This window comes from Salvia hispanica, chromosome 4 (genome assembly GCF_029641045.1).
Source record: "Salvia hispanica isolate PSC_SH4W2 chromosome 4, Shi_PSC_v1, whole genome shotgun sequence".
Taxonomy (NCBI): domain Eukaryota; kingdom Viridiplantae; phylum Streptophyta; class Magnoliopsida; order Lamiales; family Lamiaceae; genus Salvia; species Salvia hispanica.
In genome coordinates this window covers 47,440,866-47,467,178 of record NC_142695.1, presented here as the reverse complement: position 1 = coordinate 47,467,178, position 26,313 = coordinate 47,440,866, and the positions used below count along the sequence as shown (strand labels likewise).

Below are 26,313 nucleotides of genomic sequence, written 5' to 3'. Positions count from 1 at the left end.
AATCCACAAATGTCACTAACAGAATGTTTTTTTAAGTACCGACAGAATCAACTCTCGTGTGACAAAATACACATTGCTCAAAAATATGACTTTTGCAAGCTTCATATACAAATAGAAGGTGTCGATAACAAATTTTCTTGTCTTCAAAGTTGTAAATCCATAATTTTAAATGGAATTGGGCCAGTTTATTTGGACTGGTTTTGTTATTAGTGTACTAGTAGTATATTAGTATATCATTTTATGACAATAAAAAGGAGATGGCAGGGAAGATTTATGATAAATTCACACGTGATTTTCGATTTCATTTAAAAATAATTATGCAAACATTGAATAGAAATTTAATATTTTCCTAAATATGCAGATATTTAATTTGAAAAGTTAATTTTTTAAAATTATTGCAGAAGAGTAATAATTCACTTTAACTTATTTAATACTACTAATGAACAAATTTCAAATGTAAAATACGTGAAAACTTCAATTACATTTATACAATTTATTTTAGATAAATCAGTACTTCATAAATTAATAATCATGAATGTGAACGCAACAGTGGAATAAATCAATTTGACTATTGTTTGATCCACATTTTGCGCCGGATGTTCATTATATAACTACAAACCGACATGCTCAAAATTGTTCTCCTCCCACGTATGTTTATTCTTTTTTTTTTTTCACTAATAAATTATGATATGATATCTTATTTCCAACTACTTGTTTAGCCATGTCTGTATACTTGAGCATGTAAGTTGACTCGACCCATCTACCTATTTCACAATTTGCTTTAACTAAAAACTAAAATTTACATTTATCAGCATGATTAATACAACTAGCTTTGATAGCAAAAGCACAACCATATTCCAAAAGATACCGATTCAACAGCTAAGATCACGTGGGTTAATAACAACACTTCACCATTAATGATTAAACCACCCATATTTAGGATTTTAAATTCCAAACTCTCAGTTTCAAAATACATGTATACAAAATATTTAATTCCAAAAATAAAATAAAATAAAATACTCAAACACCCTTAAAATCGGTCAACTAGTGTTTCTAAATGAGACGCCCACCACTTGAAAATACTATGCATCAAAACTAAACCAAACGGATAACCTCTCTCTTAAAAAAACACGCACATCTCCCGCAACCAAGGGAGAGAAAATTCCCCAATCTAGAGAGAGAAAGACAAAAATTGAGAGGAGAGAGAGGAACGGTGCGAGAGACGGAAATTGAGATCGCTAACAATGAAGCAGCAGCAATGGCAGCTGTGCAGAAAGAAGACTCAATTCAACATTAAGAAGAAATTCCTTTGGAGAATCTCTATCCTGCGCCGATACGTTCTATCGGTTTGGAGCCAATTCCTGGCTTGCTGGAGCGGAAAGATCTCCGGGAACTACAGGCCTCTGCCGCCCAATTCCTCCGACACCACCACCACCGTCTCCTCCTCCTCCTCGCCGCCGCCCTCTACCGCCGCCCCGATCCCGTTGCGGCTTAGCTATGGGAAGGATTCCTCGGATTTGGTTTCATTGAAGATTAGCCTCTTTGGCGATTCAAACATCGGGAAAACGAGTTTTCTGGTTAGTTTCATCTTTTTTTTTTCTAATTTGTCTATTTTCAAACGTGTTTAATATTTATTATAAATTAATTGAGGTGTTGTTGGTTTTGATTTGAAACGTGGGAAGTTTTTATTTAGTGTTCGATTAATTGGATATGTACATCTGTTTAAGGTTAGAAAATTCATGTGTTATTTTAATTATAATTTGAGTAGTAAATTATATATAAAAAAATGATCTACTTATTGGACTTCATTTAAAATTTTAACTGTTGTCTAGTCTAGGCATATATAACATATCTTTCGTGACCTACTATTTTGTTAAGTATTGAACAAAAATACTACTACTATCGTTTTCTAACTTCAAATTTACACTAGTCATAAAAGTTGTACAGTATAAATCTTAAAAGAAGTATCCGTATGGTATGTGATTTAATTGATTTGTAGTAACAATTTAATATTGGACCCAATTTCAAAATCCGGGCATTTGTAACAATAATGAAATACCCGATAATATATTTTTTAACTTATTTATTACGTGCATAATTATATAGGGAGGTTTGATCTGTTGCTTAACTTTTTTAAGTTGCTAAATCCTCAATGCATTGTATTAAAATGTCAACACAAATTTGTGCTGACATTTTCAATACACTACGTTGACGAGTTAGTAAATTTGCAATATAAGAAAAAGTTAGCATTATAACACACCTCATTATATAGGAGTATCTATTTTCAATTTGAGGATATATTGTAGTAGTACTCTTTCCGTTCCCTCATAGTTGATGCAGAACTTTTCCGTAAGAAAGTGATGTTTAGTGCATTAAGTAGATAGATAAAAGAGCAGAGAATATAGTAGAAAGTAAATAAAGTAGTAGTAAGAAAGAACAAAGTACCAAAAATGGTTACGATTTACTACTATGAGAAAACTTTTTAAAATGGAAAAATGATTCAACTATAAGGGAACGTAGGGAGTGCTAAGTTTGAAATAAAAAAATTGTGTGGATATATCTGATAAAAAGGACTATACTTAAGAGATGGAATAAGTAGTAATATATTCATTTATAAATTTATTAGATCAAATGAGATTATGAGAGTGAGTAATGTGTACTCCTCGCTGGTAATTACAGGATAAAAGGTTTAAATTTTAATAATTTTCCTTATTTTACTAGTATATGCTAACTGTGTGTTTGGATCAAGACAAAATATGCAGGTATAAAGAAAAGAGACGAAGAAAATGCAGGGATGGGAATAAATCGAGTCGACAAAATATTGGATGTGAAAGGGGCAAGGATCTCTTATAGCATATGGGACGTGGGAGGTAAATTGATCAATTAATTCTGCATCACTTTCTTTTATTTCATATTGGATAAAGAAATATTACTACTAGTTTTGATAAGATGATGGATTATTGGCAGCTTAAATCACAAACTTACTTTGATGGAATTGGGAAATTTTGGGGAATATGGTGTTGTTTTGAGGTTCTCAAACTGGTGGAAACAGTATCAAATTTTGCTTATTTTCTTGACACATCATTTTTGTTATGTGAAGGTGATGAATCTTCGCGTGATCAAATTCCCGTAGCTTCTAAAGATTCAGTGGCTATGCTATTTATGTTCGATCTTACCAGTCGGCGTACATTAAAAAGGTACGATTGCGATCATATCATATCAGTTAAAATCAAAGCTAAAAAGCAGTAAAATTCAAGTGTAAAGATTTAGCATAGTATTTTATTATGTTAATTTCAAACCTAGACGAATAGTATTTATTTGTAATGCTGGTGGTTGATTGCAGTGTGATCAGATGGTATCAAGAAGCCAGTAAATATAACCAGGTAAAATTCAAATGCATTTGCTTTTTACTTATAACCTTTCGATTTACATTTCCATGTTTTCTTGCATTGATTTTTGTCTACCTTCTCCCATTCTGTTCTTAATTTGTCAATAGTTTTATGTAACATCCTGGAATATATTGTCTTGTAATGCAGACTGCAGTTCCAGTATTTATAGGGACCAAATTTGATGAATTTATGCAACTTCCTATAGCTTTGCAATGGACAATTGCAAGCCAGGTAAAATTATGAATTTTTATTTAAGTATAAATTTCTTTTTAAACTATCAATTTTGATCTTGATGAAATGACAGGCAAGAGGGTATGCAAAGGCTCTCAATGCACCACTATTTTTTTCCAGTGCAAAATACAACATAAATGTGAATAAAGTTTTCAAGTTCATCACAGCCAAGCTCTTCAATTTGAACTGGAAATTGGAGCGAAATCTCACCATTGGAGAACCCATTATTGATTTCTAGTTCTCATCTTTCTTTTACCGGAATTTTCTGTAGAAAAGTTCCGTAGAAAATATTAGTCGAGTGAAAAGTGAGTGCAGTCAACCAGTTGCCGGATTTGCATAGTGCTACGCGGATATGATATGTTGCATGTGTTAGTGTATCGTAGAGAAGATAAATGTGTATCCGGTGATCTCGAGTTGTTTAGACTTTAGATAGTGTCCAAAAGAAAAGGAGATGAATGTATATGTGCTTCCAGAAAGAAAAACAACGAAGCACGACGTCCCGATTCTTTGAATAAAATCTTTGCTCTCTTTCTCTGTGTTCAAAACAGTAGAAACTCACAAAATGGTACTACTAGTATTAATCAAATTATTGGGTGTACTGATGTTGACTTCACTAAGTGTGTTGTCTGCACACATTTATATGGATCGTTACTATATTAACACTCATCTAATCCAATTTAACTGAATTTTTTTATTACACAACCATTTTATTCCTATTATTAACCCAACATTTCTTTTCATTTACTTATATTTACGTATCTATATAATAAATTTCCTATTATCAAAAATCGTTTAAAATATTTTTTAATTTCTAATCAGATAAAAAATAAATATTATTAAGCATTATAAACCGCTACTTTATTAAATAAACACACTGCTGAAAATAAAGATGTGAATGTGAATTGTGAGGAGAGTTCAGATTCACTTTGTTTGTAGAAGTATAGCAAAATCAGGTTATATTTAGATAGAGTATAAGAACTTGAGTAGTTATAATTTAATTTTTTATAAAAATTTATCTATGATTAAATTTTATTTTGAAATTCAAACTAGTTAATGAAATTGTCAAGCAATAGAAAATAAATTATTATAAAGTTAATGAAATTGTATCATTTGGTACAATGTCAGCAAAGTCACATTCCGATCGTGAACCTTCCAAGTGGGCCTATAATGGGCAACAAAAAGTATTGGACTTAATTTGCAAATAATCTTTACTATAACTTTTTTAGGAGATATAAATTGATTTCCATAATGATTTGTGATCAATTGCCACAAATAGAAAAATGGAATAGTATGAATAGAATCATTGTTAAATGACTTAAGTATTTTTATTCATTAAAAATGAGTTAAAAACGCAGCCCCATGGATATGAACTAAACCGTGGGATTGCATGATGTTATGTTACAAAAATGTAGTACAAAATCCTAACTTGTAATTAATAGACCGTAACATCTTTAATTGAAAATAAATTTGAAGATATCAAAATAATCTTTGAGAAAAGCGTGCGTCTCGCCTTTTTCCGTGGTCCTACTAAGTTAAATAGCAGAAAGAGAAAACAAAAATTAAATTAGATTTTCTAATTAATCATCTCGCAGTCAAAAGGAGTGATTTTGTTTGCGTGGCTCATTTGCTTGCTTGACTAATTAATCAGTCACACCATTCCACTACAAAACTTTCACTTTCTTTCTTTTTCGATTATTATTATTCTGCAACCACTCAAAAAGGATATATTTTTCAGTTCAATTTACTATGTACACATAATTTTATATACATTCACCAGAAAACATTAGCAAGGACAAAATTAATAATAAAAGTATACTGACTTTGAGAAGTTTCAGCGCTCTCCAAACAAAAAATAATAGCCAAATAATGGAAATCCTACAAAAAAATTATTATCACCTAATAATTCAAGTTGAGGTCAAAACAACCTGATCTAAAAAAAATGTATTCATTTTTGAGTTTGGATTTTAAATTTCAATCACAACTTTGACCCCAATATAACTTTTTAGTTTAAATCCTACAAAATCATAATTATAGCATGTAATTGCATTCATTGTTTGTAGAAGTAATATCATCTTTAGGTGTCCAAGATTTTCAACATAAGACTATCAATAAATTACTATATTTGTATTATTTGAAATTCAGATTAAAAAGTGAGAATAAAAAAAAAAAAAAAAAGGTAAAATGAAACACTTTACTCAACCATTAACCAACACACTTACTATCCCTTTTCTGAAATAATTAATTGAGAATAGAAAATCCCCACTTTTCCAACCGATCTTAACTACCTCAACTCCAAAGGGTCCCACACCAGGATTCCACTTTGTGGGCACCATTACATTCACACCCCTTTCCTTTCCTTTACTATATAAATCAAAATCCTTCTTCAACAATCATCCTCGCCTCTCTCTCTTTCTAAACACCTGAAATTTCTTCCCAAAAACACAAGTTCTCATCTTCAGCCATGTCGATGAACTCGTCGATCGACGACAAAAACATCGAGGAGAGCGGGTGGACCAAGTATTTGGAGGACTTCTCTTGCAACAACGCCAGCTTCATAAGCAGCTCTTCTATGGTCTCCGATGCAGCGTGGAATGGCTCAGACACCATTAAAAGGTTGAATTTGAAGAAGCTGAATCGAAGCACGACTCGAAGGAAATATACGTATGAATACGATGACGATTTGGAAGATACGGCTAGCTCTCCTGTTCATAGCCCTAAGGTTTTTTTTATCATCTTTCCTTTCCTTTTTTTCTATTTTTATGTTTAATTTGTCGTCTTGGGAGAATTTTTGTCTGAATTTCGAATGGATTTTTTTTTACATATAAATAATTAATACTAATATATTGATTTTAGAAAATTGGTAGAGTTTCCTTTTCAAGAATAAAGGGAAAGGAAATTGAGACATGTATTGTATAGCCCATTTTGTGAATTGTGAGTGGAATAGAGGTTGTTTGTTGGCTGAATAACGAGATAGCTATATTTTTATTTTCATGAATAATTTGTTTGTTGATTTTAGAAAATTGTCAGTTTTTGTTTTCAAATGAAAAATGGAGAAGAAACAGAATATTTATGGTTTGTTTATAAACTTTAGTGCTAATTGCAGAATAGTTGCTCTTTCTTTTGAAGAAAGAGAAAATAATAGTAATTTCAATATTTTGTTGAATAGGTAAGCAGGATGAAGCAGGCGGAGGTCAACCAGAGAAAGATGGATGCTACTTGCGATTATGTGGTAACAAGTCGTAATTATTTATTTAATTAATCACTTATTTTTCAATATAGCTATTACTAATTGATTGCAATTATTCCATTTGATCGTGCCTTCTTAACTAATTTTTATTTAATTTGACACTTTTAGGGCCAACAGTCGAGTTCGAAGAATTTCTTGAAGCACGATAGAGAAGAGAGAAATACAAATAATAGTGTTATCGACAACAAAACCAGTGATCAATATATGGAGCTGAGGAAGAGAGGGTTATGTTTGGTGCCAATGTCAGCTTTGATTAACTATATTGGTTAATTAAATATGAGAAAAAAGTATAGATTATCTCCATCTTTTCACACACTTAATTGTGAAAAATAGAAAGATTATAGTGTGTAATAATAATAAAAGAAAGTTGGTAGATTGAGTATTGTATATAATTTTCGTTGCCATTCCCTTTCTTCCACATGGGTTATATATGTGGCAAGATTTTAAATAGGGTTTTGTATAAAGTATATTTTTCTTAATTGGTGGGTAAATGTTAATTGGAGTATGTTATTGTCATCTATATATAGTTGAGTTTTAGGAGTGTGATTAGTTGTTTTAGTTCAGATTTAGTATTGAAATTGACAAAAGTGGCTGCAATTTTGCTAAACAATTTTTTAATCACAATTGTTTGATATTCGACTTAGAATTCATAAACAGACTATAGTCTTCTTGAGTAAAAGGATAGACTTGTGTCTAATTATGGAACTTTTTTGCTTGAAATAACATAGTAAAATTTATTCGAAATTTTCATACGGTCTTTTAGCTTTTGCCATTACAAAATTTGCATTTTTTCAGCCAATTTTTCTAGTAATAACTAGTATGTGATGAAAAAGTTCGAGTAAACTTAATTAATGCTGTTTAATTGCTTGATGTCCGAATATTATCGTTTGCGTTAACTTAATTAAATTGCATAATCATATGTGGTGGAGGATTTTCGATCTGATTTGATGATAATGTGACGTCTTAACAAGAAATGAGCTATCAAGAAAAGTCACGATAAACCAAAACTAACAAGAATATTTCTTTCTTTTTTCTAAAAATGTATATAAGTTATCTTTGTCACTAGGATTAATAGGTAGGTGTTTATCAGTGTTATTTACAAGTGCCTCACTACGCAACAAACAAGTAACTTTATGCTTTACTAATGTAAAAAGTTCTTCATTTCCGAACTCAATTAATCATAGCTTGTTTAGGCCAATATATATCATGAAGAATTTTTAACTGCTTGTTCCCACCACTGTTTTCCTCACTTTTCCTTCATAAAACTATTAAAAGACCTAGTTTTAATTCGGGGGTAAACATAAACACATAATTACCTATTTTAGCGTTTACACTATGTAAGATAGAAATCAAAGAAGATTTCAAAAATAAATTAGCGTAAGCTGGCACGCTTTGTAACCTGATACACGCCTGCTCATAAAATAATTTTCACTGTAGAAACTGAAAAATCAACCCAAAAATATAGTACTCCATTAGAAAATTTTATTTCATGCATATCAGGTTCGAAAAAATTAATCACAGACTTATTTAGTATGTTATCATTCATAAAAATATTAGTAATTCCACTCTACAAATTAATTAAATCCCTATTACTAACTGGTTAACCACTATTTGGATAAACTAATACAAAACAGGAAAGTAATTAAAATATAATTTCAGACGGCTATTAGCATGTGCACACTTGATCAAGGGAGATGAATTTGTAATTATTTAGGATTAAGAACATTCGTTGGATTTAGCATTTCTTAGATTCTTCTTTTGACTCATTAATTTTCTCTTCCCCCCCTCATATATAATAGATTTAATTACAAATAATAATTGTAACAAATTAACAGTTGTAACTAACGAGATGACGTACAACGATGACTATCGGCAGTCATATTAGTAATTAATTTCAAAATAATGTTCAGGTGTTTTATTTATTTGTTTATCTGTTCTAGTGCATGAACCAATTAATTATTTTTGGGTTCGACTTGTGATTAATTGTCACCTTGATAGATGAGAACTATGTAGTGTGATGCGATATGTAATTTTAATATCACATCATTATCCTTGCTTGTTAGATATCCTGATTCAGATACCTCTAATTTAGCATATGAGTACAATATTATCTCTCAATATGACATTTTAATTTACCACTTGCTGAAAAGAAAAGAAAAAAAAAAAAAGAAAAATAATGCATCCGGAATGCATTGCATATGGTGCATTAAAAAAGGTAATCATTTTTTCAAAAAATATTTATTCATTACTACAATTTAATTTATATATATAAAACAGTGAACTGCACTAATAGTCTCTGATCTTGTCGAAAAATGCATTAATGGTCCATGAAAAAATTTTATATCCTTTTTGGTCCTTAGAAATTACATTTTTAGTACTTGTCGGTCTTTTATATCCCTCTACATTTGAAAAATCTCCTAAATGTCATGGAGGACATTTTTGGTATTTGGAAATTACAATTTTAGTACCTCTTCAATCATGCAATTCTTTTTGACATACATAAAAATACATTTTCGGATACTAAATATTTACATTTCTAATACTAGTCCATTTTATATTTTTACAAGAAAAAACATTTTCTTTTGAAATAATTCACTTATTTTTTTTAAATAATTACTTGTATAACGTATAGATTAAGCTTTATAATGAAAAAATTACTATAGTTTACTTTAATATTTTTAGTAAAAAAATGTTACTTGCAATAGTTCGCTTTAATTTACGTTAGATATAATTCACATAAATTTTAGTTACTATACTTAAAATTATTTTTCACTATATTATGTTTTAATTAATGTAATTAAAATATTTATTTTCTCTTAAGTATAGTAACATTTAAATATAAGTAACATTATTTATATAAAAATTTATTATAGTTCACTATAATATTTTTTCTTCTCAAATTTAATAAATTTAAGTAAAATTTTTAAGTAAAAATAAATCCCACAAAGAACTTTCTATAGTTCACTTTAATATTTTATTAAAAAATATTACTATTATATTTAGTTTTGAGATGTATAATAAATAATATTTATTTTTAAAAATAAATAAAGCATAATTAAAATATTTTGTTTTCTTATTTAAAAATTTGAAATTATAAAGAGTTAAATATTATTTAAATAAAAGTATAATTGAGTTTTTAAAAGAAAATGGTGATGGAAGAAATAATTAAAAAAATTAAGGGGAGAATAGAAAGATCCAAAATGCCCCAAACTATAAATATTTACACTAGTGGTGCCTAGGGTTATTTTAGTCTTAAAGTACCAAAAATGATATAGTAAAATTTTTGTAGAGACCATTGGTGCATTTTTTAACAACATCAGTAACTATTGGTCCAGTTCACTCTATATAAATAAAAAGCATATTACTATAGGGGCCAATGTTTTGATGATACTATTAATTAAGCTTAAAACACAAAAGTCAGCTTTGCCTAACTAATTCTTTTTTTCTCTTTGTATAATTTGGGGTTGGGGGTTGTGACAGGAATAGGATTATGTCGACATAAAATTCCAATAAAAGATGAAATTAATTGATGGGTTTATTTTGATGAAATGCACGCCTTCGAACTTGATCAATAAGTTGATTTTGACGGCGACTATGATCAGATTACTGACTAGTTTCATGATTTTAGTGGAACATGCATTGTTTGCTTAATTACCTACAGATCATCCTCTTACTAATTACAAAACTATTGTGTCGTCTTCATTAATCTCAAATAAATTTATAATATGTACTAGTATATAAATAATCCTTATTGAAATTGATAGCATGGCAACTATTAGTATTAGTTTTTATTTATTTATTTTAAAATGTCCACAATTAATTAACGCATCACCTTCAAATCTTACGAAGGGTGAAATTTTTATGAAATAATTGTTTTCATAATTTCTCGACAACAACTTCGAGAGCTTCAAATTCTTTAATATTTGAAGCTAGTTTTTCTTGAAGCACACCCTCCAAAATTGTTCTTCAATCCATCAATACAGTTGAATTTTGCCGATGGAAAACAACAAACTAGAGTAAAATTTGTAATATTATTTGTCAAGTTGAAAGTTTGTGGGAAAATTCCAATATTTTGAAAGTTCTATAGCATTAGAGGCCAATATCCCTTTAAAATAATATTATGAATTCGTTATGAAAAAAGAGGAATTCAGAAAAATATGCTTATAACTTTCACTATGAATGAAATTAGAACACTAAATCACCAATTCATTCATCAAAGTGATGATTTCACCATAGATCTCATAGTTTAAAGCTAAAAACAATTCTTATTTTTGAATAATTACTTATAGATGTCACTATATTTTTAATTTGGATGAATGGAGGGATGAATTCTAATTTTTTATCAATATCAAAACTTTGGCATAGTTAGTAAAAAGCTCCACATCAATTTCATAGATTTGGGTTAGAGTTACCATACATCACTAATAAAGATAGTGGAGTGCTGGAGTATATATGACCAATCCTCTCAAAATGAATGTAACTCACTACTAGACAATAAATCAACTTGCAACTCTTAATTCGAGAGTCCGAATTACTTATATGGGTGCATGAGTATGTACCTGTACCTCCTAAAAACAATTTTGTGACAAGGTTTTCTTCTTCAAATAAAACCATAGTAACAAAGGTAAGCCGACAAAATTAATCACTTGAGCAAAACATGTCGACTCCTTTAACCGACAGCTTAATCCTGATTAAGACCGCAATTAAGATGATGAGTCGGAATATTATTGGACACGTTTCAATGATTTAACATAGAACGTGGTTTGCTTAATTAATTAGCTATTAGGCATTAGCTACCCACCATCCACTAATTAAAGCTTAATAGTAAATATATATTGAAAGAGCACTAAATAAATTCATACAAAAGACAATTGGTGTGACTTTCCTCTTTATCCTACGTTCACGTGGAACCTTTTCCTATGTCCATTTTGACTCAATAAGGGCCATATCATTTCTATTTACTTTCACGCGTATTATTTTATGGGTTATGAATAAATAGTCTAATAAAAGAATATATGATTAAGAAAATTAATCTTTGATTTAGAATTGTAATCATCACCCCATGAATTTGGTGAAAATGGTATGTCTTTACTCTTTATATGTGATCGTAATCGGAAAATAATTATAAGAATTTTCATAAGCAAAATATGATAGAGTTTTAATTATATTATTCTGAATCGTCCATGATCACGGGCAGAAACGTTACATAATGATGTTGTACTAGATGATCCATTTTGAGGTTAAATGCAAACAATTAAATCTTAATTATGAATAATATGAACAGGTGTAAGTTAGATGTTTATGGTAAACTAACTCACTTTATAGTTACTGTAAATTAATTGTTTGTTCCATGTATGTCTGATTAAATATAGAAATATTCTTTCAAATGTTTTAGACTTATTACATATATATGCAGCATATACTTTCCAATTTCCATTATCAATGCCCGTGACAAATTGCAAAGGAATATATGTCACGGAAATTAATTAGTGAATATTCACAATCTTGATTCTTGTGTTGAAATATCACAAACCAATCCCTATTCGTCCCCAAATAAAGTACAAGTACTATTAAAATCACAAAGATAGTTATAAATTATATTCCATATTCTAACCCTCAATCAAACTAGATTTTCAGAAAAAATAATTAATATCAAAGAGAATAAAATCTTTGGACCTTGTCTCGTATCTCTGATTTATGCATATTTTAAAGAGAGATTGAAGAATTAAGAGATAGGCTAATTATTTGATTATTCGGCAGCCGGCGATGAAAATAAAATACATATGTGTTGAAAGTGAATTACTCACTCCGTCTCGGTCTAATTGAACCGTTTCTATTTTGGCAGGAATTTAGGTAGTGAATCTAGTGATGTTTAGTTAATAAAAATTATTAATATTAAAGTAAGTGATCATAATAAGTAAGAAAAGAAATAGGAAACAACATAAGAGTGAAAATTAATTAAGAAATAAAAATAAAGAATAAAGTACGAGAGATGATAACGTGAAAGAGATAAGAAGATAAAATATGAGAGATAAGTGATTTAATTATAGCCAAAAGAGTTAGAGGAAATGTCTCACTTAGGCTGAGACCGAAGAAGTACATTTTGTCTCAATTAGCCAAAAGAGGAAACTAATACTATTAAAGAATATATGTATAATAGGGATCTTGTTAGGTTGAGATTATTTAGCTAAATTAAAAAATGAGATGCAATATGGGCCACTAATCCACAAACTAAAAAAAATGTCAACAAATACAACATTATGTCAAAAGGGGGTAAAATCGTAATTTCATTAATAAGAAAAATCGTAAAACACACAACTGATTTCAAATCAGTTTCTAAAAGTTTCTCTAAAATCTCTCTTCAAAAATCTCAAATCTCGCTGATATTCATACAATTCGAATCCCTTCAAAATCTGCAAAATCTCGCTGATATTCAAAATCTCGCTGCTCTAAATGACGAATGAAGAGGAAAATCGGAAAGAATCGGTTGAAAAATCAATTGAAGCTGAGGAACGAGAGTCAAAATCGGCGATGCATGAAGCCACTTCTTCAGGTTAAGAAATTGATTCAAATTTTAAGTATATTGCTTTGATTTTGGTGTTTTAATAAACATCTCGATTTCGTTTTTTATGAATTCGATACTTGCTGAATTTTTTTGTTGATATGCGATTGTAGAATCGGAAAAGATGGCAACGGAAAATGCTGCTGTAAAAAAAGGAAGAGAAGAAGCTTCACCTTCCAGTTAAGGATTTGTTTAAATTTTTAAGATTATTGACATTCTATATACTAGCTATTCACATAACTATAATAATATACTGTTGACAGTAATGACAGTAGTGTATGCTTGTTTGAATAGGTATTGACATAATAATATTGACATATTGTATGCTTGTTAGAGTGACCGTAGAAAACATACAAATGTATGGTTGTGGTAGTATGTCAACAACTATAGACATAGGGTATGCTTGTTTCAATGGCTGTTAGGATGGCTGTAGAAAACATATGTATGGTTGTAGTAGTATGTCAATAGCTATTGACATATTCTAAGCTTGTTTAAATAATAGTTGACATAGTCATATTTATATAAACAGAGTATACTTGCCATAAACTTTATAAGATAATCAACAGGTTATGTCAACTTTAACTGTCGACATAATAGTAATAATATAATTGTTCTAACTATATATGGAAAATACCTTTTAATGACAGAGCATACTTAATGCCTGAAATTCTGTTAATTGTGATTGGTATATCTAATGAAATAATTTTAGTAATATACACACACTTGATGTCAACAGAGTACACTTGTTATTGTCATGATACTTTGTATAATTGATATAGATTTATTATGTTTGATTTTAAACCAGAAAACAGAAGAACATCCAAGCGAAAAAGGAGTACCTCAATATCTCAGAAAGAGTTAATTATTGTTAACAAAAAGCAAAAGAAAAGTGTAGAGGATGGAAAACAGATTGTTATTGCTGAAAATCTATCTCAAAGGCTTCTAGTGAAAAGGAAGCCGATGTATTTTGTTGATGCTGTAAGCAGACTGAATGAGGAACAGATTAATTCTGTGAAGGAGTTGGGTTTCGAGAGTGTCCTACATTTCAAGATTGATTACATTCCTAGCAGATTAGCATTAGTATTATTAAAAATTTTTGAAGAGAATAAGTGCAAGATAAAGCTTAACAATGGTAAAAAAATTCATATCACTGAAGAGGATGTGGAGCTTGTATATGGATTCCCAAGAGGTGACATTACTTATTCTAGAGATAAGTGTAAAACTAATGCAGCTTTCATGAGGAAGATAGCAAAGAAATGTGGTACGAAAAAAGAAAGTGTGAACCATAACGATGTTTTAAAGGTTATGTTGAATAAGATTGGAGAGATAATTGATGATCTTGATAACGTGAGAAATGTAAATTGGTGTTCGTATGTAATATCTGTTTTCAAATTTGCAAAACAAAATTGGTCAATCACAGAGAAGAATGCATTTGCTGGACCACTTCCCTTCCTTATGGTATGTTTTACATTTTGCATTGTTGATTATTAACATTATTACATTAGGTTGTGTGTGTAGTTGATATAGCTCGTACTATAGTTGACATAAGCTGTATTAGTTATTTTAAGTGGCTTGTGTATTGAGTTGACACGACACAATAGTAATTGACATGCATTTTTTAACATATGCAGCTCTGCTACTTAGACAGAGTTATACAAGACAAGCGTCCTGTTCCTCGGACATTTCTATTAATGAAAGGATGGAAAAGTGAGCATCTTCAGGCTAGAGAAGATAGAGAGATCAGTGCAGGAGTTTTTGGTTTAGGAAATGTAAAGAAGAGATACATTCGAAATGAAGGGCAGCAGCAAGAGAATGAAGAACAAAGTGTTGATGTAGATGACAGTGGAGTGGGGTCTTCTTCTCAGAACATACTCCCATCAGATATGGTGAAAAATGTTTTAAAATACATCAATCAGATAAATGATGGCAGGACCAATCTTGTTAGAGTCCTCAAATAAGCTTCTTCACAGATCAAGAATAATGATTTATTCGGATTTGTTTGTGACATTGCTAGAAGCGCGGTTGTATCTGTGAGTGACACTTTCCTGCATTTGTCCCAGTCATTTCATATAGACGACAATGTTGTTGTTGATAACTGGAAAGCGGTGTTTGACTCAATACGGAATGCTGAAAAAGAAAACGAAACACTTGAAGATTTGAATGAATTTCCAACTTTCAGATTGGGAGATTTCTTCGATAAAGTAAGCACATAATCAACCTATATTTGGATTAATACATCATTTTGTTGATATATGTTTCTCTTAGTTGACACTGGATTACTCCTACAGTTTAGAAAGTAACATTGTTGAACTAATTTTTGAACAGGCTGTAGAAGAAAGAAATAGAGAAAATTTACCTACATCACCAGTTGATAATCCTGAAGAGGTCAGACAGACTGTTGAAGAAGATGAACAAAGCAAGGAGAACATGATGTGTGATGGTGATAATGAATCAAGCTCTCCTATCTTGACAACCGTACTAGGATCTCCACAGACAGCATCCCCATCTCTCCAACAACAAGAAGCCAATGCTTCAGAGCATGTCAGCACTCAAGCATCAGTTTTAGGATCTGAGAACAGAGGAAGTGAGATGGAAATTCAAGCAGAAGTTCAAGCTGATAGGGCATCACCAACTACTGAATATCCTGGACATGTCAATACTCAAGAATCAATTATGGAATCTGAGAACAGTGGAACTGAGTTGGAAATGCAAGAAGAAGTTGAAGCTGATAGAGCATCACCAACAACTGAATCTCCTGGACAAGTCAATAATCAATCATCACTTATAGAATTTGAAAACAGGAGTAGTGAGTTGGAAATTCAAGCAGAAGATGAAGCTGATAGGACATCACCAACAAATCAATCTTCTGCACATGTCAATATTCAAGCATCAACTATAGGATTTGAGAACAGGAGAAGTGAGTTTGAAATTCAAGCAGAAGATGAAGCTGATATAGACTTAAGAACACAAAATGCCTTGCATATATTATCAAAAGCATGTACTGACTTTGAAATCAGCAACAATGAAGAAGCAATCAAGGCAACAAATGCTATTGTTGATATCATAAATGAACAGGTACAGTTTATAATGATTATATTAAACTCTTGAATCTTTGTATATAATTTTATATTAGTTATTGACATTGTGGATATCATAGTTGACATAGATAAAAATATAATTGACATGGTTTAGCATGGAGTTTCAGGAAGACAGGGAGGATGCAGCTGCATGCTCAATTGTTGAGTATATGATGAGAGAGGGTATTGAAACACTGGATGACACTCCTCCTGAATCGAACATACAAATATGATAAGGCTAATTTCATGCATCGGTATGTGCAAAGTAATGTTATAATTTGCTGGGTCTAACACGTTTCCTAAGCCAGGTGTGTGAAGAAAATGGCTAGATCGAGGAAGTTATGGAGGAGATGGTCTAGCAGGAGAATGGAACGAAATGAGCAGGAATTACGAGGAAATTGGCGTGATAAAGGGAATCTACAGCTGAGGGCAACAAAGTCATTATCAATACCTCGCTGGACCCACTAAAACGCCTATAAATAGAGAGGAGCATGCAGCGCAATGGAGATAGTTTTTACTCTTCTTAGCTCATACATTTACACACACACTTGGGAAAAATTCTGGGGATAATCGTGATAGGGGGGGTACTTTCTAAAGATCTCGAGTTTGGTAACACCGTCCTAGTGAGGGCGAAGATACAATTGTTTTAATTTCAGCTGTTTTTTTTGCTAGTTTCCACCGTCGAACTTCACTTTTGGGAGTCGACTTTGATGTTGATGATGTTTAACTGCTTATCGCTCATGGATTTGAGTTTAGCTGTTTAATTTCAAGTTATTTTGCTTAGATCTCTCTGCTGTTAGCGTAATTCTTAAATCACTATGTCGATCTCTGCTTATTTCGTTATTGAGGTGTTTGATGTGGAATTTGGTGACAGATCTGTGGTTGATTGAGTGTTCGGAGCTTAAATTTATAAATCTGACGTGATGGAGAATTTCTTCTGTTTGGAGTCCGTGTCGGACGCTTGGATTCGGAGTGGATTTAGCGTCTGAAGTTGGTTTTGGCGTGTGAAAGAAACAGTAGTTGATAGACTTGTTTTATTTCCTTTGTTTTCTATTTCACTTCGTCTAGGTATGCAGATCTGTTAAGTTCTTCGTTATTTATGCATAGATTTGATTTCAAGTTAGTAGCCTTGGTTTTTGATTTGCTTATGTGTTTTCTCAAGAAGTTTTATGCGAATTTGGTTGTAGAAGACGATGTCACTGTCAGTTAGTACGAGAGTTAGTTATTCTGCCACTTTCCAGTCGTACTCTGCTTTTTCTTAGATGTGGTCCCACCGTAGAATTATATCCTAGGTCTAGCTGTTAGGTTAAGTTTCTTTCTAATATTCCCAAGTCAAGTTAATTTTAATTTTCCTCAAACCAAGAAAATGCGTGGCAGCAGCCAACACCAAAAATACTCCCAAATCCTTGATTACGAGTCTTACGCATCCTTCTCTGTGGGATCGATCCCTACTTCCCTATACTAGGTTTAGTAAAGTGGTTGAGGGTTTTTGAAGCGGGGAAGTACTTGTGTGTCCGACGACCGGGATTCCGCACAACCTACGAGTTCCTAGACCAAGTGATCTAGTGGACTTGCTGGATCTGGGGAACCTGCCTTATTTGAATATCGCAACACTGCACACACACTACACTTGTACTGTCACATCCTTAGAAGCTTCAAGTGGCGCCGTTGTCGGGGATGGATGGCGTTTGCTGTTATTAAGGATTTGGTGTAAATATTTTAATTTTTGTTATTTTCTTTCTCCCTGACAGTTTATGAAAGCGGGCTTCCAATCTGGAAGTTGGGCAAGTTCATCTGGATCAGGGAGTGGCCAGTACGAGTGGCGAATCAAGGAATCTACATCTACCATCACTACTAGATTAGGATTGAGAACGGAAGATCCATTCCCGTTCGAGTCAGAAAGTGAAAAGGAGTGGAATTCATCGACAGAGGAGAATCCAGGGACATCAACCGAACCAGAGCATTCTGAGACCGAGGAGGAGAAGGACCCAGATATGGCTCATCTACTAGACCCCAATCCGGAAATAGGGTCGCTCACCGCACATCTTGACGGTGAATCCGCTCATGCTATAGTCTCGAATCCACGACGGAGGTCGATCGACATTAAGACAAATGTACTTGGAGTTCTACCTACTTTCTCTGGGCGTAGGAATGAATGCCCTTATGAATTTCTGAACGAGTTCAGTAAACTATGCAGCATTCAGAAGCGACCCAACGAGGCAACAGAAGAGGACTACCGTCTTCGAGCAATTCCGTTTGCTCTCAAAGGGGAGGCGAACACTTGGCTGTTGAGGCTTCCACCGGACTCGATCAACACGTGGAAGGATTTTAAATTGGAATTTTTGGATTACTTTTTTCCATCTAATAAGACGAATGCCTTGAAGAAGGAGATTCAGGAGTGCAAACAAGAATACGATGAGTCCCTAAGTTCTTATTGGTCCCGCTTCAAGGGGCTGCTGGATGCTTGTCTAAACCACATGATGATAGAAGCGGAGACTTACTATTTGTTTTATGAAGGTGCAAACCCTGAATCAAAGGACTTGATGAACTACTCGAGCGGGTGAAATTTTACTAAGAACAAAGCAAGTGAAGCCAGGGAAACGCTGGGGAGATTGATTGAGGCAAAGAAGGCCTATGATAACCCGCGAAGCATATTGAGGAGAGGATCAGCTAATGCAGTGATGGATCAAGAAGACAAGAAGGTGGAAGATAGGATCGATAAACTAGAAAAGGCCTTGCTAAGTGCGATCGAGAAATGCAATCCGCATGCTCCAGTGGAAAATGAGAAATCCCTTGGTCAAGAGGAAAAGCAACTGCAACCATACTATAGTCAACCCTACGAAGGAGAGTGCCACGCTCAAGCAAGTTCGATGGGAAGTTGGAATCCCGATGGAAGTTGGAATCAAGGGAGACAGAGGGACGCTCCATGGAGGACTCACCCAAACTTCAGATGGACTGACCATGATCAAAGCCAACCACCTCCCTTGCAGCTCACGAATTTTGCACACCCTCCGGAGAGGCAGTCCAATTGGCCAGGGAAGGGACAAGAAGGACAATTGCAGCTGGGATACAGGAATCAGGATCAAGCTAATTGGGGATACAAAAATCAAAACAACCCAGGAAACTCCTATGTGCCACCTCACCAAAGGAATAACCAAGGCAATTTTCAGAATTCCCAACAGAACCATCAAGGGAATCAAGGGTCTGGTGGCCAGTACAACAATCATCAAGGAAATTTTCGACAGAACCAAGGTCAAGGACAAAATTTTGGTCAATTCAACTTCAGACCACAACGGAGTTTGGATGACATGGTCCATGATTTGGTAAATTCACAGCAGTTCATGCAAGGTAACCTACATTCCAACAATGACATGGTGCACAAGTTACAAGATGCTCAGTCAGAGCAAAAAGCCGCCATGGACATGATGGCAAAACAACTTTCCCAGATCGCAGTATCTTTGAACGAGATGCGAGGGAATGAAGGTAAACTTCCTGCTACCGTCAAACCGCCAGACCGGGCAAATATTAGTCAAATCACTTTGAGATATGGGCGGGGTTACGAAGGGCCAACGTTGGAAGCTGATGAGGAAGCGCCTATGCAAGCCAAAGAAGGGAAACAGAGTCAGAAACAGCAAGAAGGAGGCGCTGAACCAAGGGAGATCATTGTTCAGAGAGACCTCCAGAAGGAAGATTTAGGGGGATCTCTACCTCGACCAAGGGACCCGTTCTTCCTAGACCCCGAACCTGAGGAAGTAAGCAGGGAAGAAAACAAAGCAGTTGATGAAACCCAGGCTAGTACTTCCACAAATGCAGTAAAGCGAGCAAAACCATTTCCATATTGAGGGGAGGCGAAGAAGAAAAAGGATGACACAGAGGATCTCATGGTCATGAGATTTTCAGCAAGTTGGAAATCAACTTGCCATTCTTGCAAGCCTTGAAAATGCCCACCTTCAGTAAGTTCATCAAGGAGTTTATTGCAGGGAAAACCAAACTAGATGGGAAGATTGTGATTGGAGAAACTGTGTCTGCTGTGATACAAAAAAGAAGGATGCCCTCAAAATGCACGGACCTAGGTATGTTTACATTACCCATTTCTTTAGGGGATATCAAGGTTGAGCATGCCATGTGTGATCTAGGGGCGTCAATAAATGTTTTGCCACTTTCAATCTATAAAAGGTTAATTGGGGTAAGAATGGTTGATACCAAAGTAGTAATCCAGCTAGCAGATAGAACTTGCATTTGCCCTGAAGGAGTGTTGGAAAATATTATAGTCAAGGTGCATGAGTTTCTATATCCTGCTGATTTTTACGTGATCAAGATGAATGATAATGAGTCTGCTGAGTCTAGTGGGGTACTTTTGGGGAGGCCATTTTTGCGTACGGCTAAGACCATTATCGATGTGTTTGATGGAATAATTTGCTTGGACTATAATGGGGAAAAATATACCTTTAGCATAGATGAGGGGATGAAAAGACCTTTAGATGTTGAGAATCTCTATGCTATTGATGTTATTAACCCTTTAGTCCAAGAATATCTTGAGACAGAATTGATACAGGAACAGATTGATAACTCGGAGTTGAGCCATTCGATTGACAAAGAAGTTGTGGGATGGTGTGCAGCAGTGAACACAGAGGAATTGACAGATGAAGAGCTCATGGAGGCCATTATGGAATTCTGCAGGAACCCGGAATCAGCTAGGTCCAAGGGATCGGCTTATGTGGCCAGTTTGGAAAGGTCTCCTGGGTTAGGGAAAGAGACTTCACCAGAAAATTCTGAAAAAAATCCCTTGCCCCAGGAGACGAATGGAACGAAAAAAGAGCTGAAAACACTCCCACCAGGCCTTAAGTACGCTTACTTGGAGAAGGACGAGACATTTCCAGTAATAGTCAACAGCAACTTGACCAAGGAACAGGAGAAGGAGTTGTTAGAGGTCATCAAAAGGAACAAGAAGGCAATAGGATGGACTCTCTCAGATTTGGTGGGAATAAGTCCAGATCTTTGCATGCACCACATCCGTCTGGAAGAAAGTGCAAAGGCTCATCGAGATGCACAACGGAAGCTAAACCCAAACATGCGAGAGGAAGTCTTGAAGGAGGTATTGAAGTTGCTTGCTCTAGGAATCATTTACTCCATTCCTGACAGTGAGTGGGTCAGTCCTGTCCATATGGTGCCAAAGAAGTCTGGGATACAAGTCATCAAAAATGAGAAGAATGAATTGATACCCACCATATTAGTGACAGGGTGGAGGATGTGCATCGACTACAGGAAGTTGAATGAAGCCACAAAGAAGGATCATTTTCCTTTGCCTTTCATTGATCAGATGCAGGAAAGATTGGCAGGCAAACAGTATTTTTGTTTCCTTGACGGATACAGCGGATATTTCCAAATCTACGTTAATCCGGAGGATCAAGAGAAGACCACTTTCACGTGCCCTTTTAGTACATATGCATACCGAAGAATGCCGTTTGGATTGTGTAATGCACCGGGGACTTTTCAACGATGTATGATGAGCATTTTTTCGGATCTGTTGGAAGTATGCATTGAGATATTCATGGACGATTTCACCGTCTATGGGAACTCATTTGATGCTTGTTTAGCCAGCCTGGATCTAGTGTTGCAGAGATGTCAGGAGAAGCATTTAGTGTTGAACTTCGAGAAGTGCCACTTCATGGTGACTGAAGGCATTGTCCTAGGTCACGTGGTTTCTGAGAGGGGTATCCAGGTAGACAAGGCAAAGGTGGATGTGATATCAAAATTACCATACCCTACGAATCAAAAAGAGGTGAGAGGTTTCCTAGGCCATGCAGGGTTCTATAGGAGGTTCAGAAAGGATTTTGCAAAAATCGTTCAACCACTCACTCGGTTGTTACAAAATGATGTTTAATTCGTCTTTGACGAAGGATGTGAGAGGGCGTTTCAGCTGCTTAAGGACAGGTTAGTATCAGCACCAATAATCAGGGCACCAGACTGGAACCATCCTTTCGAGATAATGTGTGATGCGAGCGATTTCGCTGTGGGAGCTGTCTTAGGACAAAAAATTGATGGAAAAAGCTATGTGATCTTCTATGCTTCCAAAACACTAAATCAAGCTCAGAAGAATTATGACACCACGGAGAAGGAAATGTTAGCCATCGTGTAAGCCTTTGAAAAATTCCGACCCTACCTTCTTGGATCAAGGGTTATAGTCTTCACGGATCATGCAGCAATAAAGTACTTACTGGCTAAGAAGGAGTCGAAGCCAAGGTTAATCCGTTGGGTGTTACTTTTACAAGAATTTGATTGGGAAGTACGAGATAAAAGAGGAACGGAGAATAGGGTAGCAGATCATTTGAGCAGAATCTTCCAAGGAGAAACAGAAGAGGCTATACTCGATGCCTTTCCCGAGGAACATTTGTACCTTTTGGAGAGATTTCCTAGACCACCTGACTGGGAAGCAGTTTTGGCTCTGACCGGTCTAGGAGAATCAGATAAAGGGAAGCGCACGCTGAATGCAGAACCATGGTTTGCTGATCTATCCAACTACTTGGTCACAGGAGAGATGCCGGTTTTAGAAGAAGTTTCCCGGGCCCAGAGGATGAAGATTAGAAGCGAATCCAAATTTTATTTTTGGGATGATCCTTACCTGTGGAAAGTGTGCTCAGATCAAGTGATTAGGCGCTGCATTCCCGAATGGGAACAAAGAGATGTGTTAAATCATTGCCACGCGTTAGCATGTGGAGGCCACTTTGGGCCAAGGAAAACAGCGAGGAAGGTTCTAGATAGCGGATTTTATTGGCCAACATTGAATAAGGATGCTTTCGAATTCTGCCAATGCTGTGAGAGATGCCAACAGACAGGGGGAATTTCAAGGAGAGATGAGATGCCTCTGATCCCAGTGATCGTGTGCGAAATTTTTGATGTGTGGGGAATGGACTTTATGGGACCGTTTCCGTCATCCTGTGGGAATACCTACATATTGGTTGCAGTGGATTATGTATCTAAGTGGATAGAAGCTAAGGCCACCACAACTTGCGAATCAAAGGAGGTGGCGAAATTTCTCAAGGATAACATTTTCAACAGATACGGAGTTCCTAGAGCCATCATCTCAGACCAAGGAACACATTTCTGTAATCGCACCATCGAGGCTTTGATGAAGAAATATGATGTACACCATCGAGTGTTAACTCCTTACCATCCTCAGTCTAATGGCCAGGCAGAGATTTCTAATCGCGAGATCAAGGCGATATTGGAGAAAACAGTTAATCCGTCAAGGAAAGACTGGAGCAAAAGACTCGGGGACGCATTGTGGGCCTACAGAACTGCTTTTAAAACACCTATTGGAATGTCACCCTACAGACTTGTGTTTGGTAAGATGTGTCACTTGCCTGTAGGAATTGAACACAAGGCATACTGGGCAGTGAAGGAAATGAACATGAAGCCGATAGCATGCGAAGAAGAGAGGAAGTTGCAATTGCAAGAGTTGGAGGAACTTCGGCTAGAGTCGTTTGAATCTGCCATGTGGTACAAAGAAAGAACGAAGTTATGGCACGATAAAAACCTCCGGGTCAAGGAACTTCATGTGGGACAGAAAGTGCTCCTTTTTCAGTCTCGGCTTAAGCTCATGCCAGGGAAACTGAAGTCTAAATGGATTGGCCCATACATCATCGTTGGCATCCGAGCAAATAGAGCAGTAGAGATCCAGGGAAGTGCTCCAAACTCTGTTCCTTTCCTTGTAAACGGTCATAGAGTGAAAGTCTATAGGGATAATTCTGAGTTGTGTGTTGTGGACGAGATTCCACTACACACACTCCCTATTATTGCCTAAAAGGACGAGGGTAATATCCGATGAATTCCTTGGTCAAGGGGTAAGCTGATAATTTTGAAAATTCACAACTAAACCAGGGAATCTCGGAAATACAACATGTAAATAGTTTAATTTTTATCTAAAAAAATAAAAAAAGGAAAACGATGATAAAAAAAAATGTACTTATGTATATATAATTTCGAAGCACCATACTCCTAGGGGAACCCGTATTTTATGCCCTAACCTCGACCCAGGGGTCTGGAATCTTCAATTTTTATTTTGTAGGGCATGGTCGAGGGGATTCGCCAGGAGAAAGCTTGAAGGAAGGAGTCAAGGAGGGAAAGGATATTTTGAATTTCAAATTCTGGCCGATAATTATGGGAGACGTGCGGTTGCTTACATCACGCCTGCAACCGGACCATCTTTTCACCAGAAAAGGCAACCGTCGTCCTTCTCTCTCCATCATTCCTCATTAGACAAAAAAATTGTGTTTGCTCTTCCTTCTCTCTTCATTCACTCTCTCTCTAAAAGACAGACGAAACCCTAACAACAAAATCGCCCAGTTCTTTTCGTTTTCTTTCAGATCTATACCGATGGATTCGACCAAGGGAACTGAGCATGACCCCACTTTGTTGGCCGAATTAACACAGAAGGTGGGAAGCATAGAGAAAGCGAAGGAGGTGTACGCCCTATTCACCGCCAGTCTGATGCCGTCTGCGCCGACAGTACCATCACTGCCAATTCCGGCGGATTCGGCCGCAACACCGGAAAATCTCTCTGAAACAAGATCGCAAGTCGCGGAACTACCTCATGCAAGGGGCGTTTCGCAAGTAGCGGAGACAGAGGAGGCTTTACACAGGCAATCTGAGGACGGTGAACAGACGCGTGACGAGACCTTGAAGGAGACAGAAGGTAATGTACCGGAGAACCCTAATCTTGAGGGTAGGGAAATGTATGAGGGGGAAACCCCTACTGCTGATGAAATTCTTGAGGGGGAAACCCCTATTGCTGTTGAGATATGTGAGGGGGAAACCCCTGTTGTGTTTGAAGTTCGTGAGGGGGAAACCCCAGTTTCTGTTGAAATTGTTGAGGGGGAGACCCCTGTGTTTGAGAAGGCTGTTGAGGGGGAAACCCCTATGTTTGAAACAACTACTGAGGGGGAAACCCCTATTCCAGGAGATGTCAGGGGGGAGAACCCCATCTATATCGAGGGGGCAATCCCGATGGTGGTTGAAGAGGGGGAAACCCCAGAAAAGCTGTTGGTAGAGTCAGATCTACATTCGACGGCGGAGCCGGAGCCCGAGGAAGGGCTAAAATTGATCGTGGACCTGGTTGATGACCAGGAAACAAGTGAGCCCAAGATTGATGAAAGGGCCGAAAGGAGGCGCACCAGGAGAAGCCTCCTTGACGAAGTTGATGACTTCATACCTGAAGCGACAGAGACAGAGGCACGCTTGGCCAAGGAGAAAGCAAGAAAAGGAAAGGCGCCGGCGACTGCATCTACCCGGTCAAGGAAAGCTCCCTCCGTCCAGGAGGTCGAGGAGACCCTTTCCCCTGAGACCGAGGAAACCCTTGTCGACGAGCACGAGGAGCCCATCCCTGAGCCAAGCTATAACTCTGAGGAGGTTGAGGAAGAGCCAATTCCCGGACGCCCCGTGATTTGGCTGACTAAGAGCTTGCTGGAGGAGATGAGACAGTTTGACGACCAGAAAAGAATCGCGGTGTACAAGGAACGATGCAGCGTAGGAAAGATGGCCATGTCGGGAAAGCAGTATAGCAAGAGCGAGCTCAAGATGATTGCATGTGACAAAGAATTCCGCGCCTATATCCAGGCAATAGGGTTTGAGTGGCTGTTGCAGCACAACCAAGAGAGGGTACCAGTGGATCTGGCAAGGGAGTTTTTCTCCACTTTTCGTTTAAAGAATACCTCAGACCTGGATGCGGATTCTATCACATTCAAACTCTTCAATCAGGAGCACGAGTTGAGCATTAGGGAGTGGTCCCTACGGATGGGGTTGTTCACT

At 35.7% G+C, this 26,313-nt stretch overlaps 2 protein-coding genes across 2 annotated transcripts; both read left to right on the top strand.

Annotated features, from left to right (window-relative positions):
• Positions 1-1,094: 1,094 nt before the first annotated feature.
• LOC125191953 (septum-promoting GTP-binding protein 1-like) lies at positions 1,095-4,148 on the top strand. Its single transcript, XM_048089392.2, has 6 exons — positions 1,095-1,577; positions 2,750-2,870; positions 3,101-3,197; positions 3,344-3,383; positions 3,537-3,620; positions 3,694-4,148. The coding sequence occupies exons 1-6, from the start codon at positions 1,245-1,247 to the stop codon at positions 3,856-3,858; spliced, it is 840 nt and encodes a 279-aa protein (XP_047945349.1). The 5' UTR covers positions 1,095-1,244; the 3' UTR covers positions 3,859-4,148.
• Positions 4,149-6,003: 1,855 nt separating this feature from the next.
• LOC125197142 (vascular-related unknown protein 1-like) lies at positions 6,004-7,383 on the top strand. Its single transcript, XM_048095852.2, has 3 exons — positions 6,004-6,339; positions 6,787-6,849; positions 6,976-7,383. Exons 1-3 carry the CDS (start codon positions 6,082-6,084, stop codon positions 7,135-7,137), a joined length of 483 nt encoding a protein of 160 aa, XP_047951809.1. The 5' UTR covers positions 6,004-6,081; the 3' UTR covers positions 7,138-7,383.
• The last annotated feature ends 18,930 nt before the right edge of the window (positions 7,384-26,313 follow it).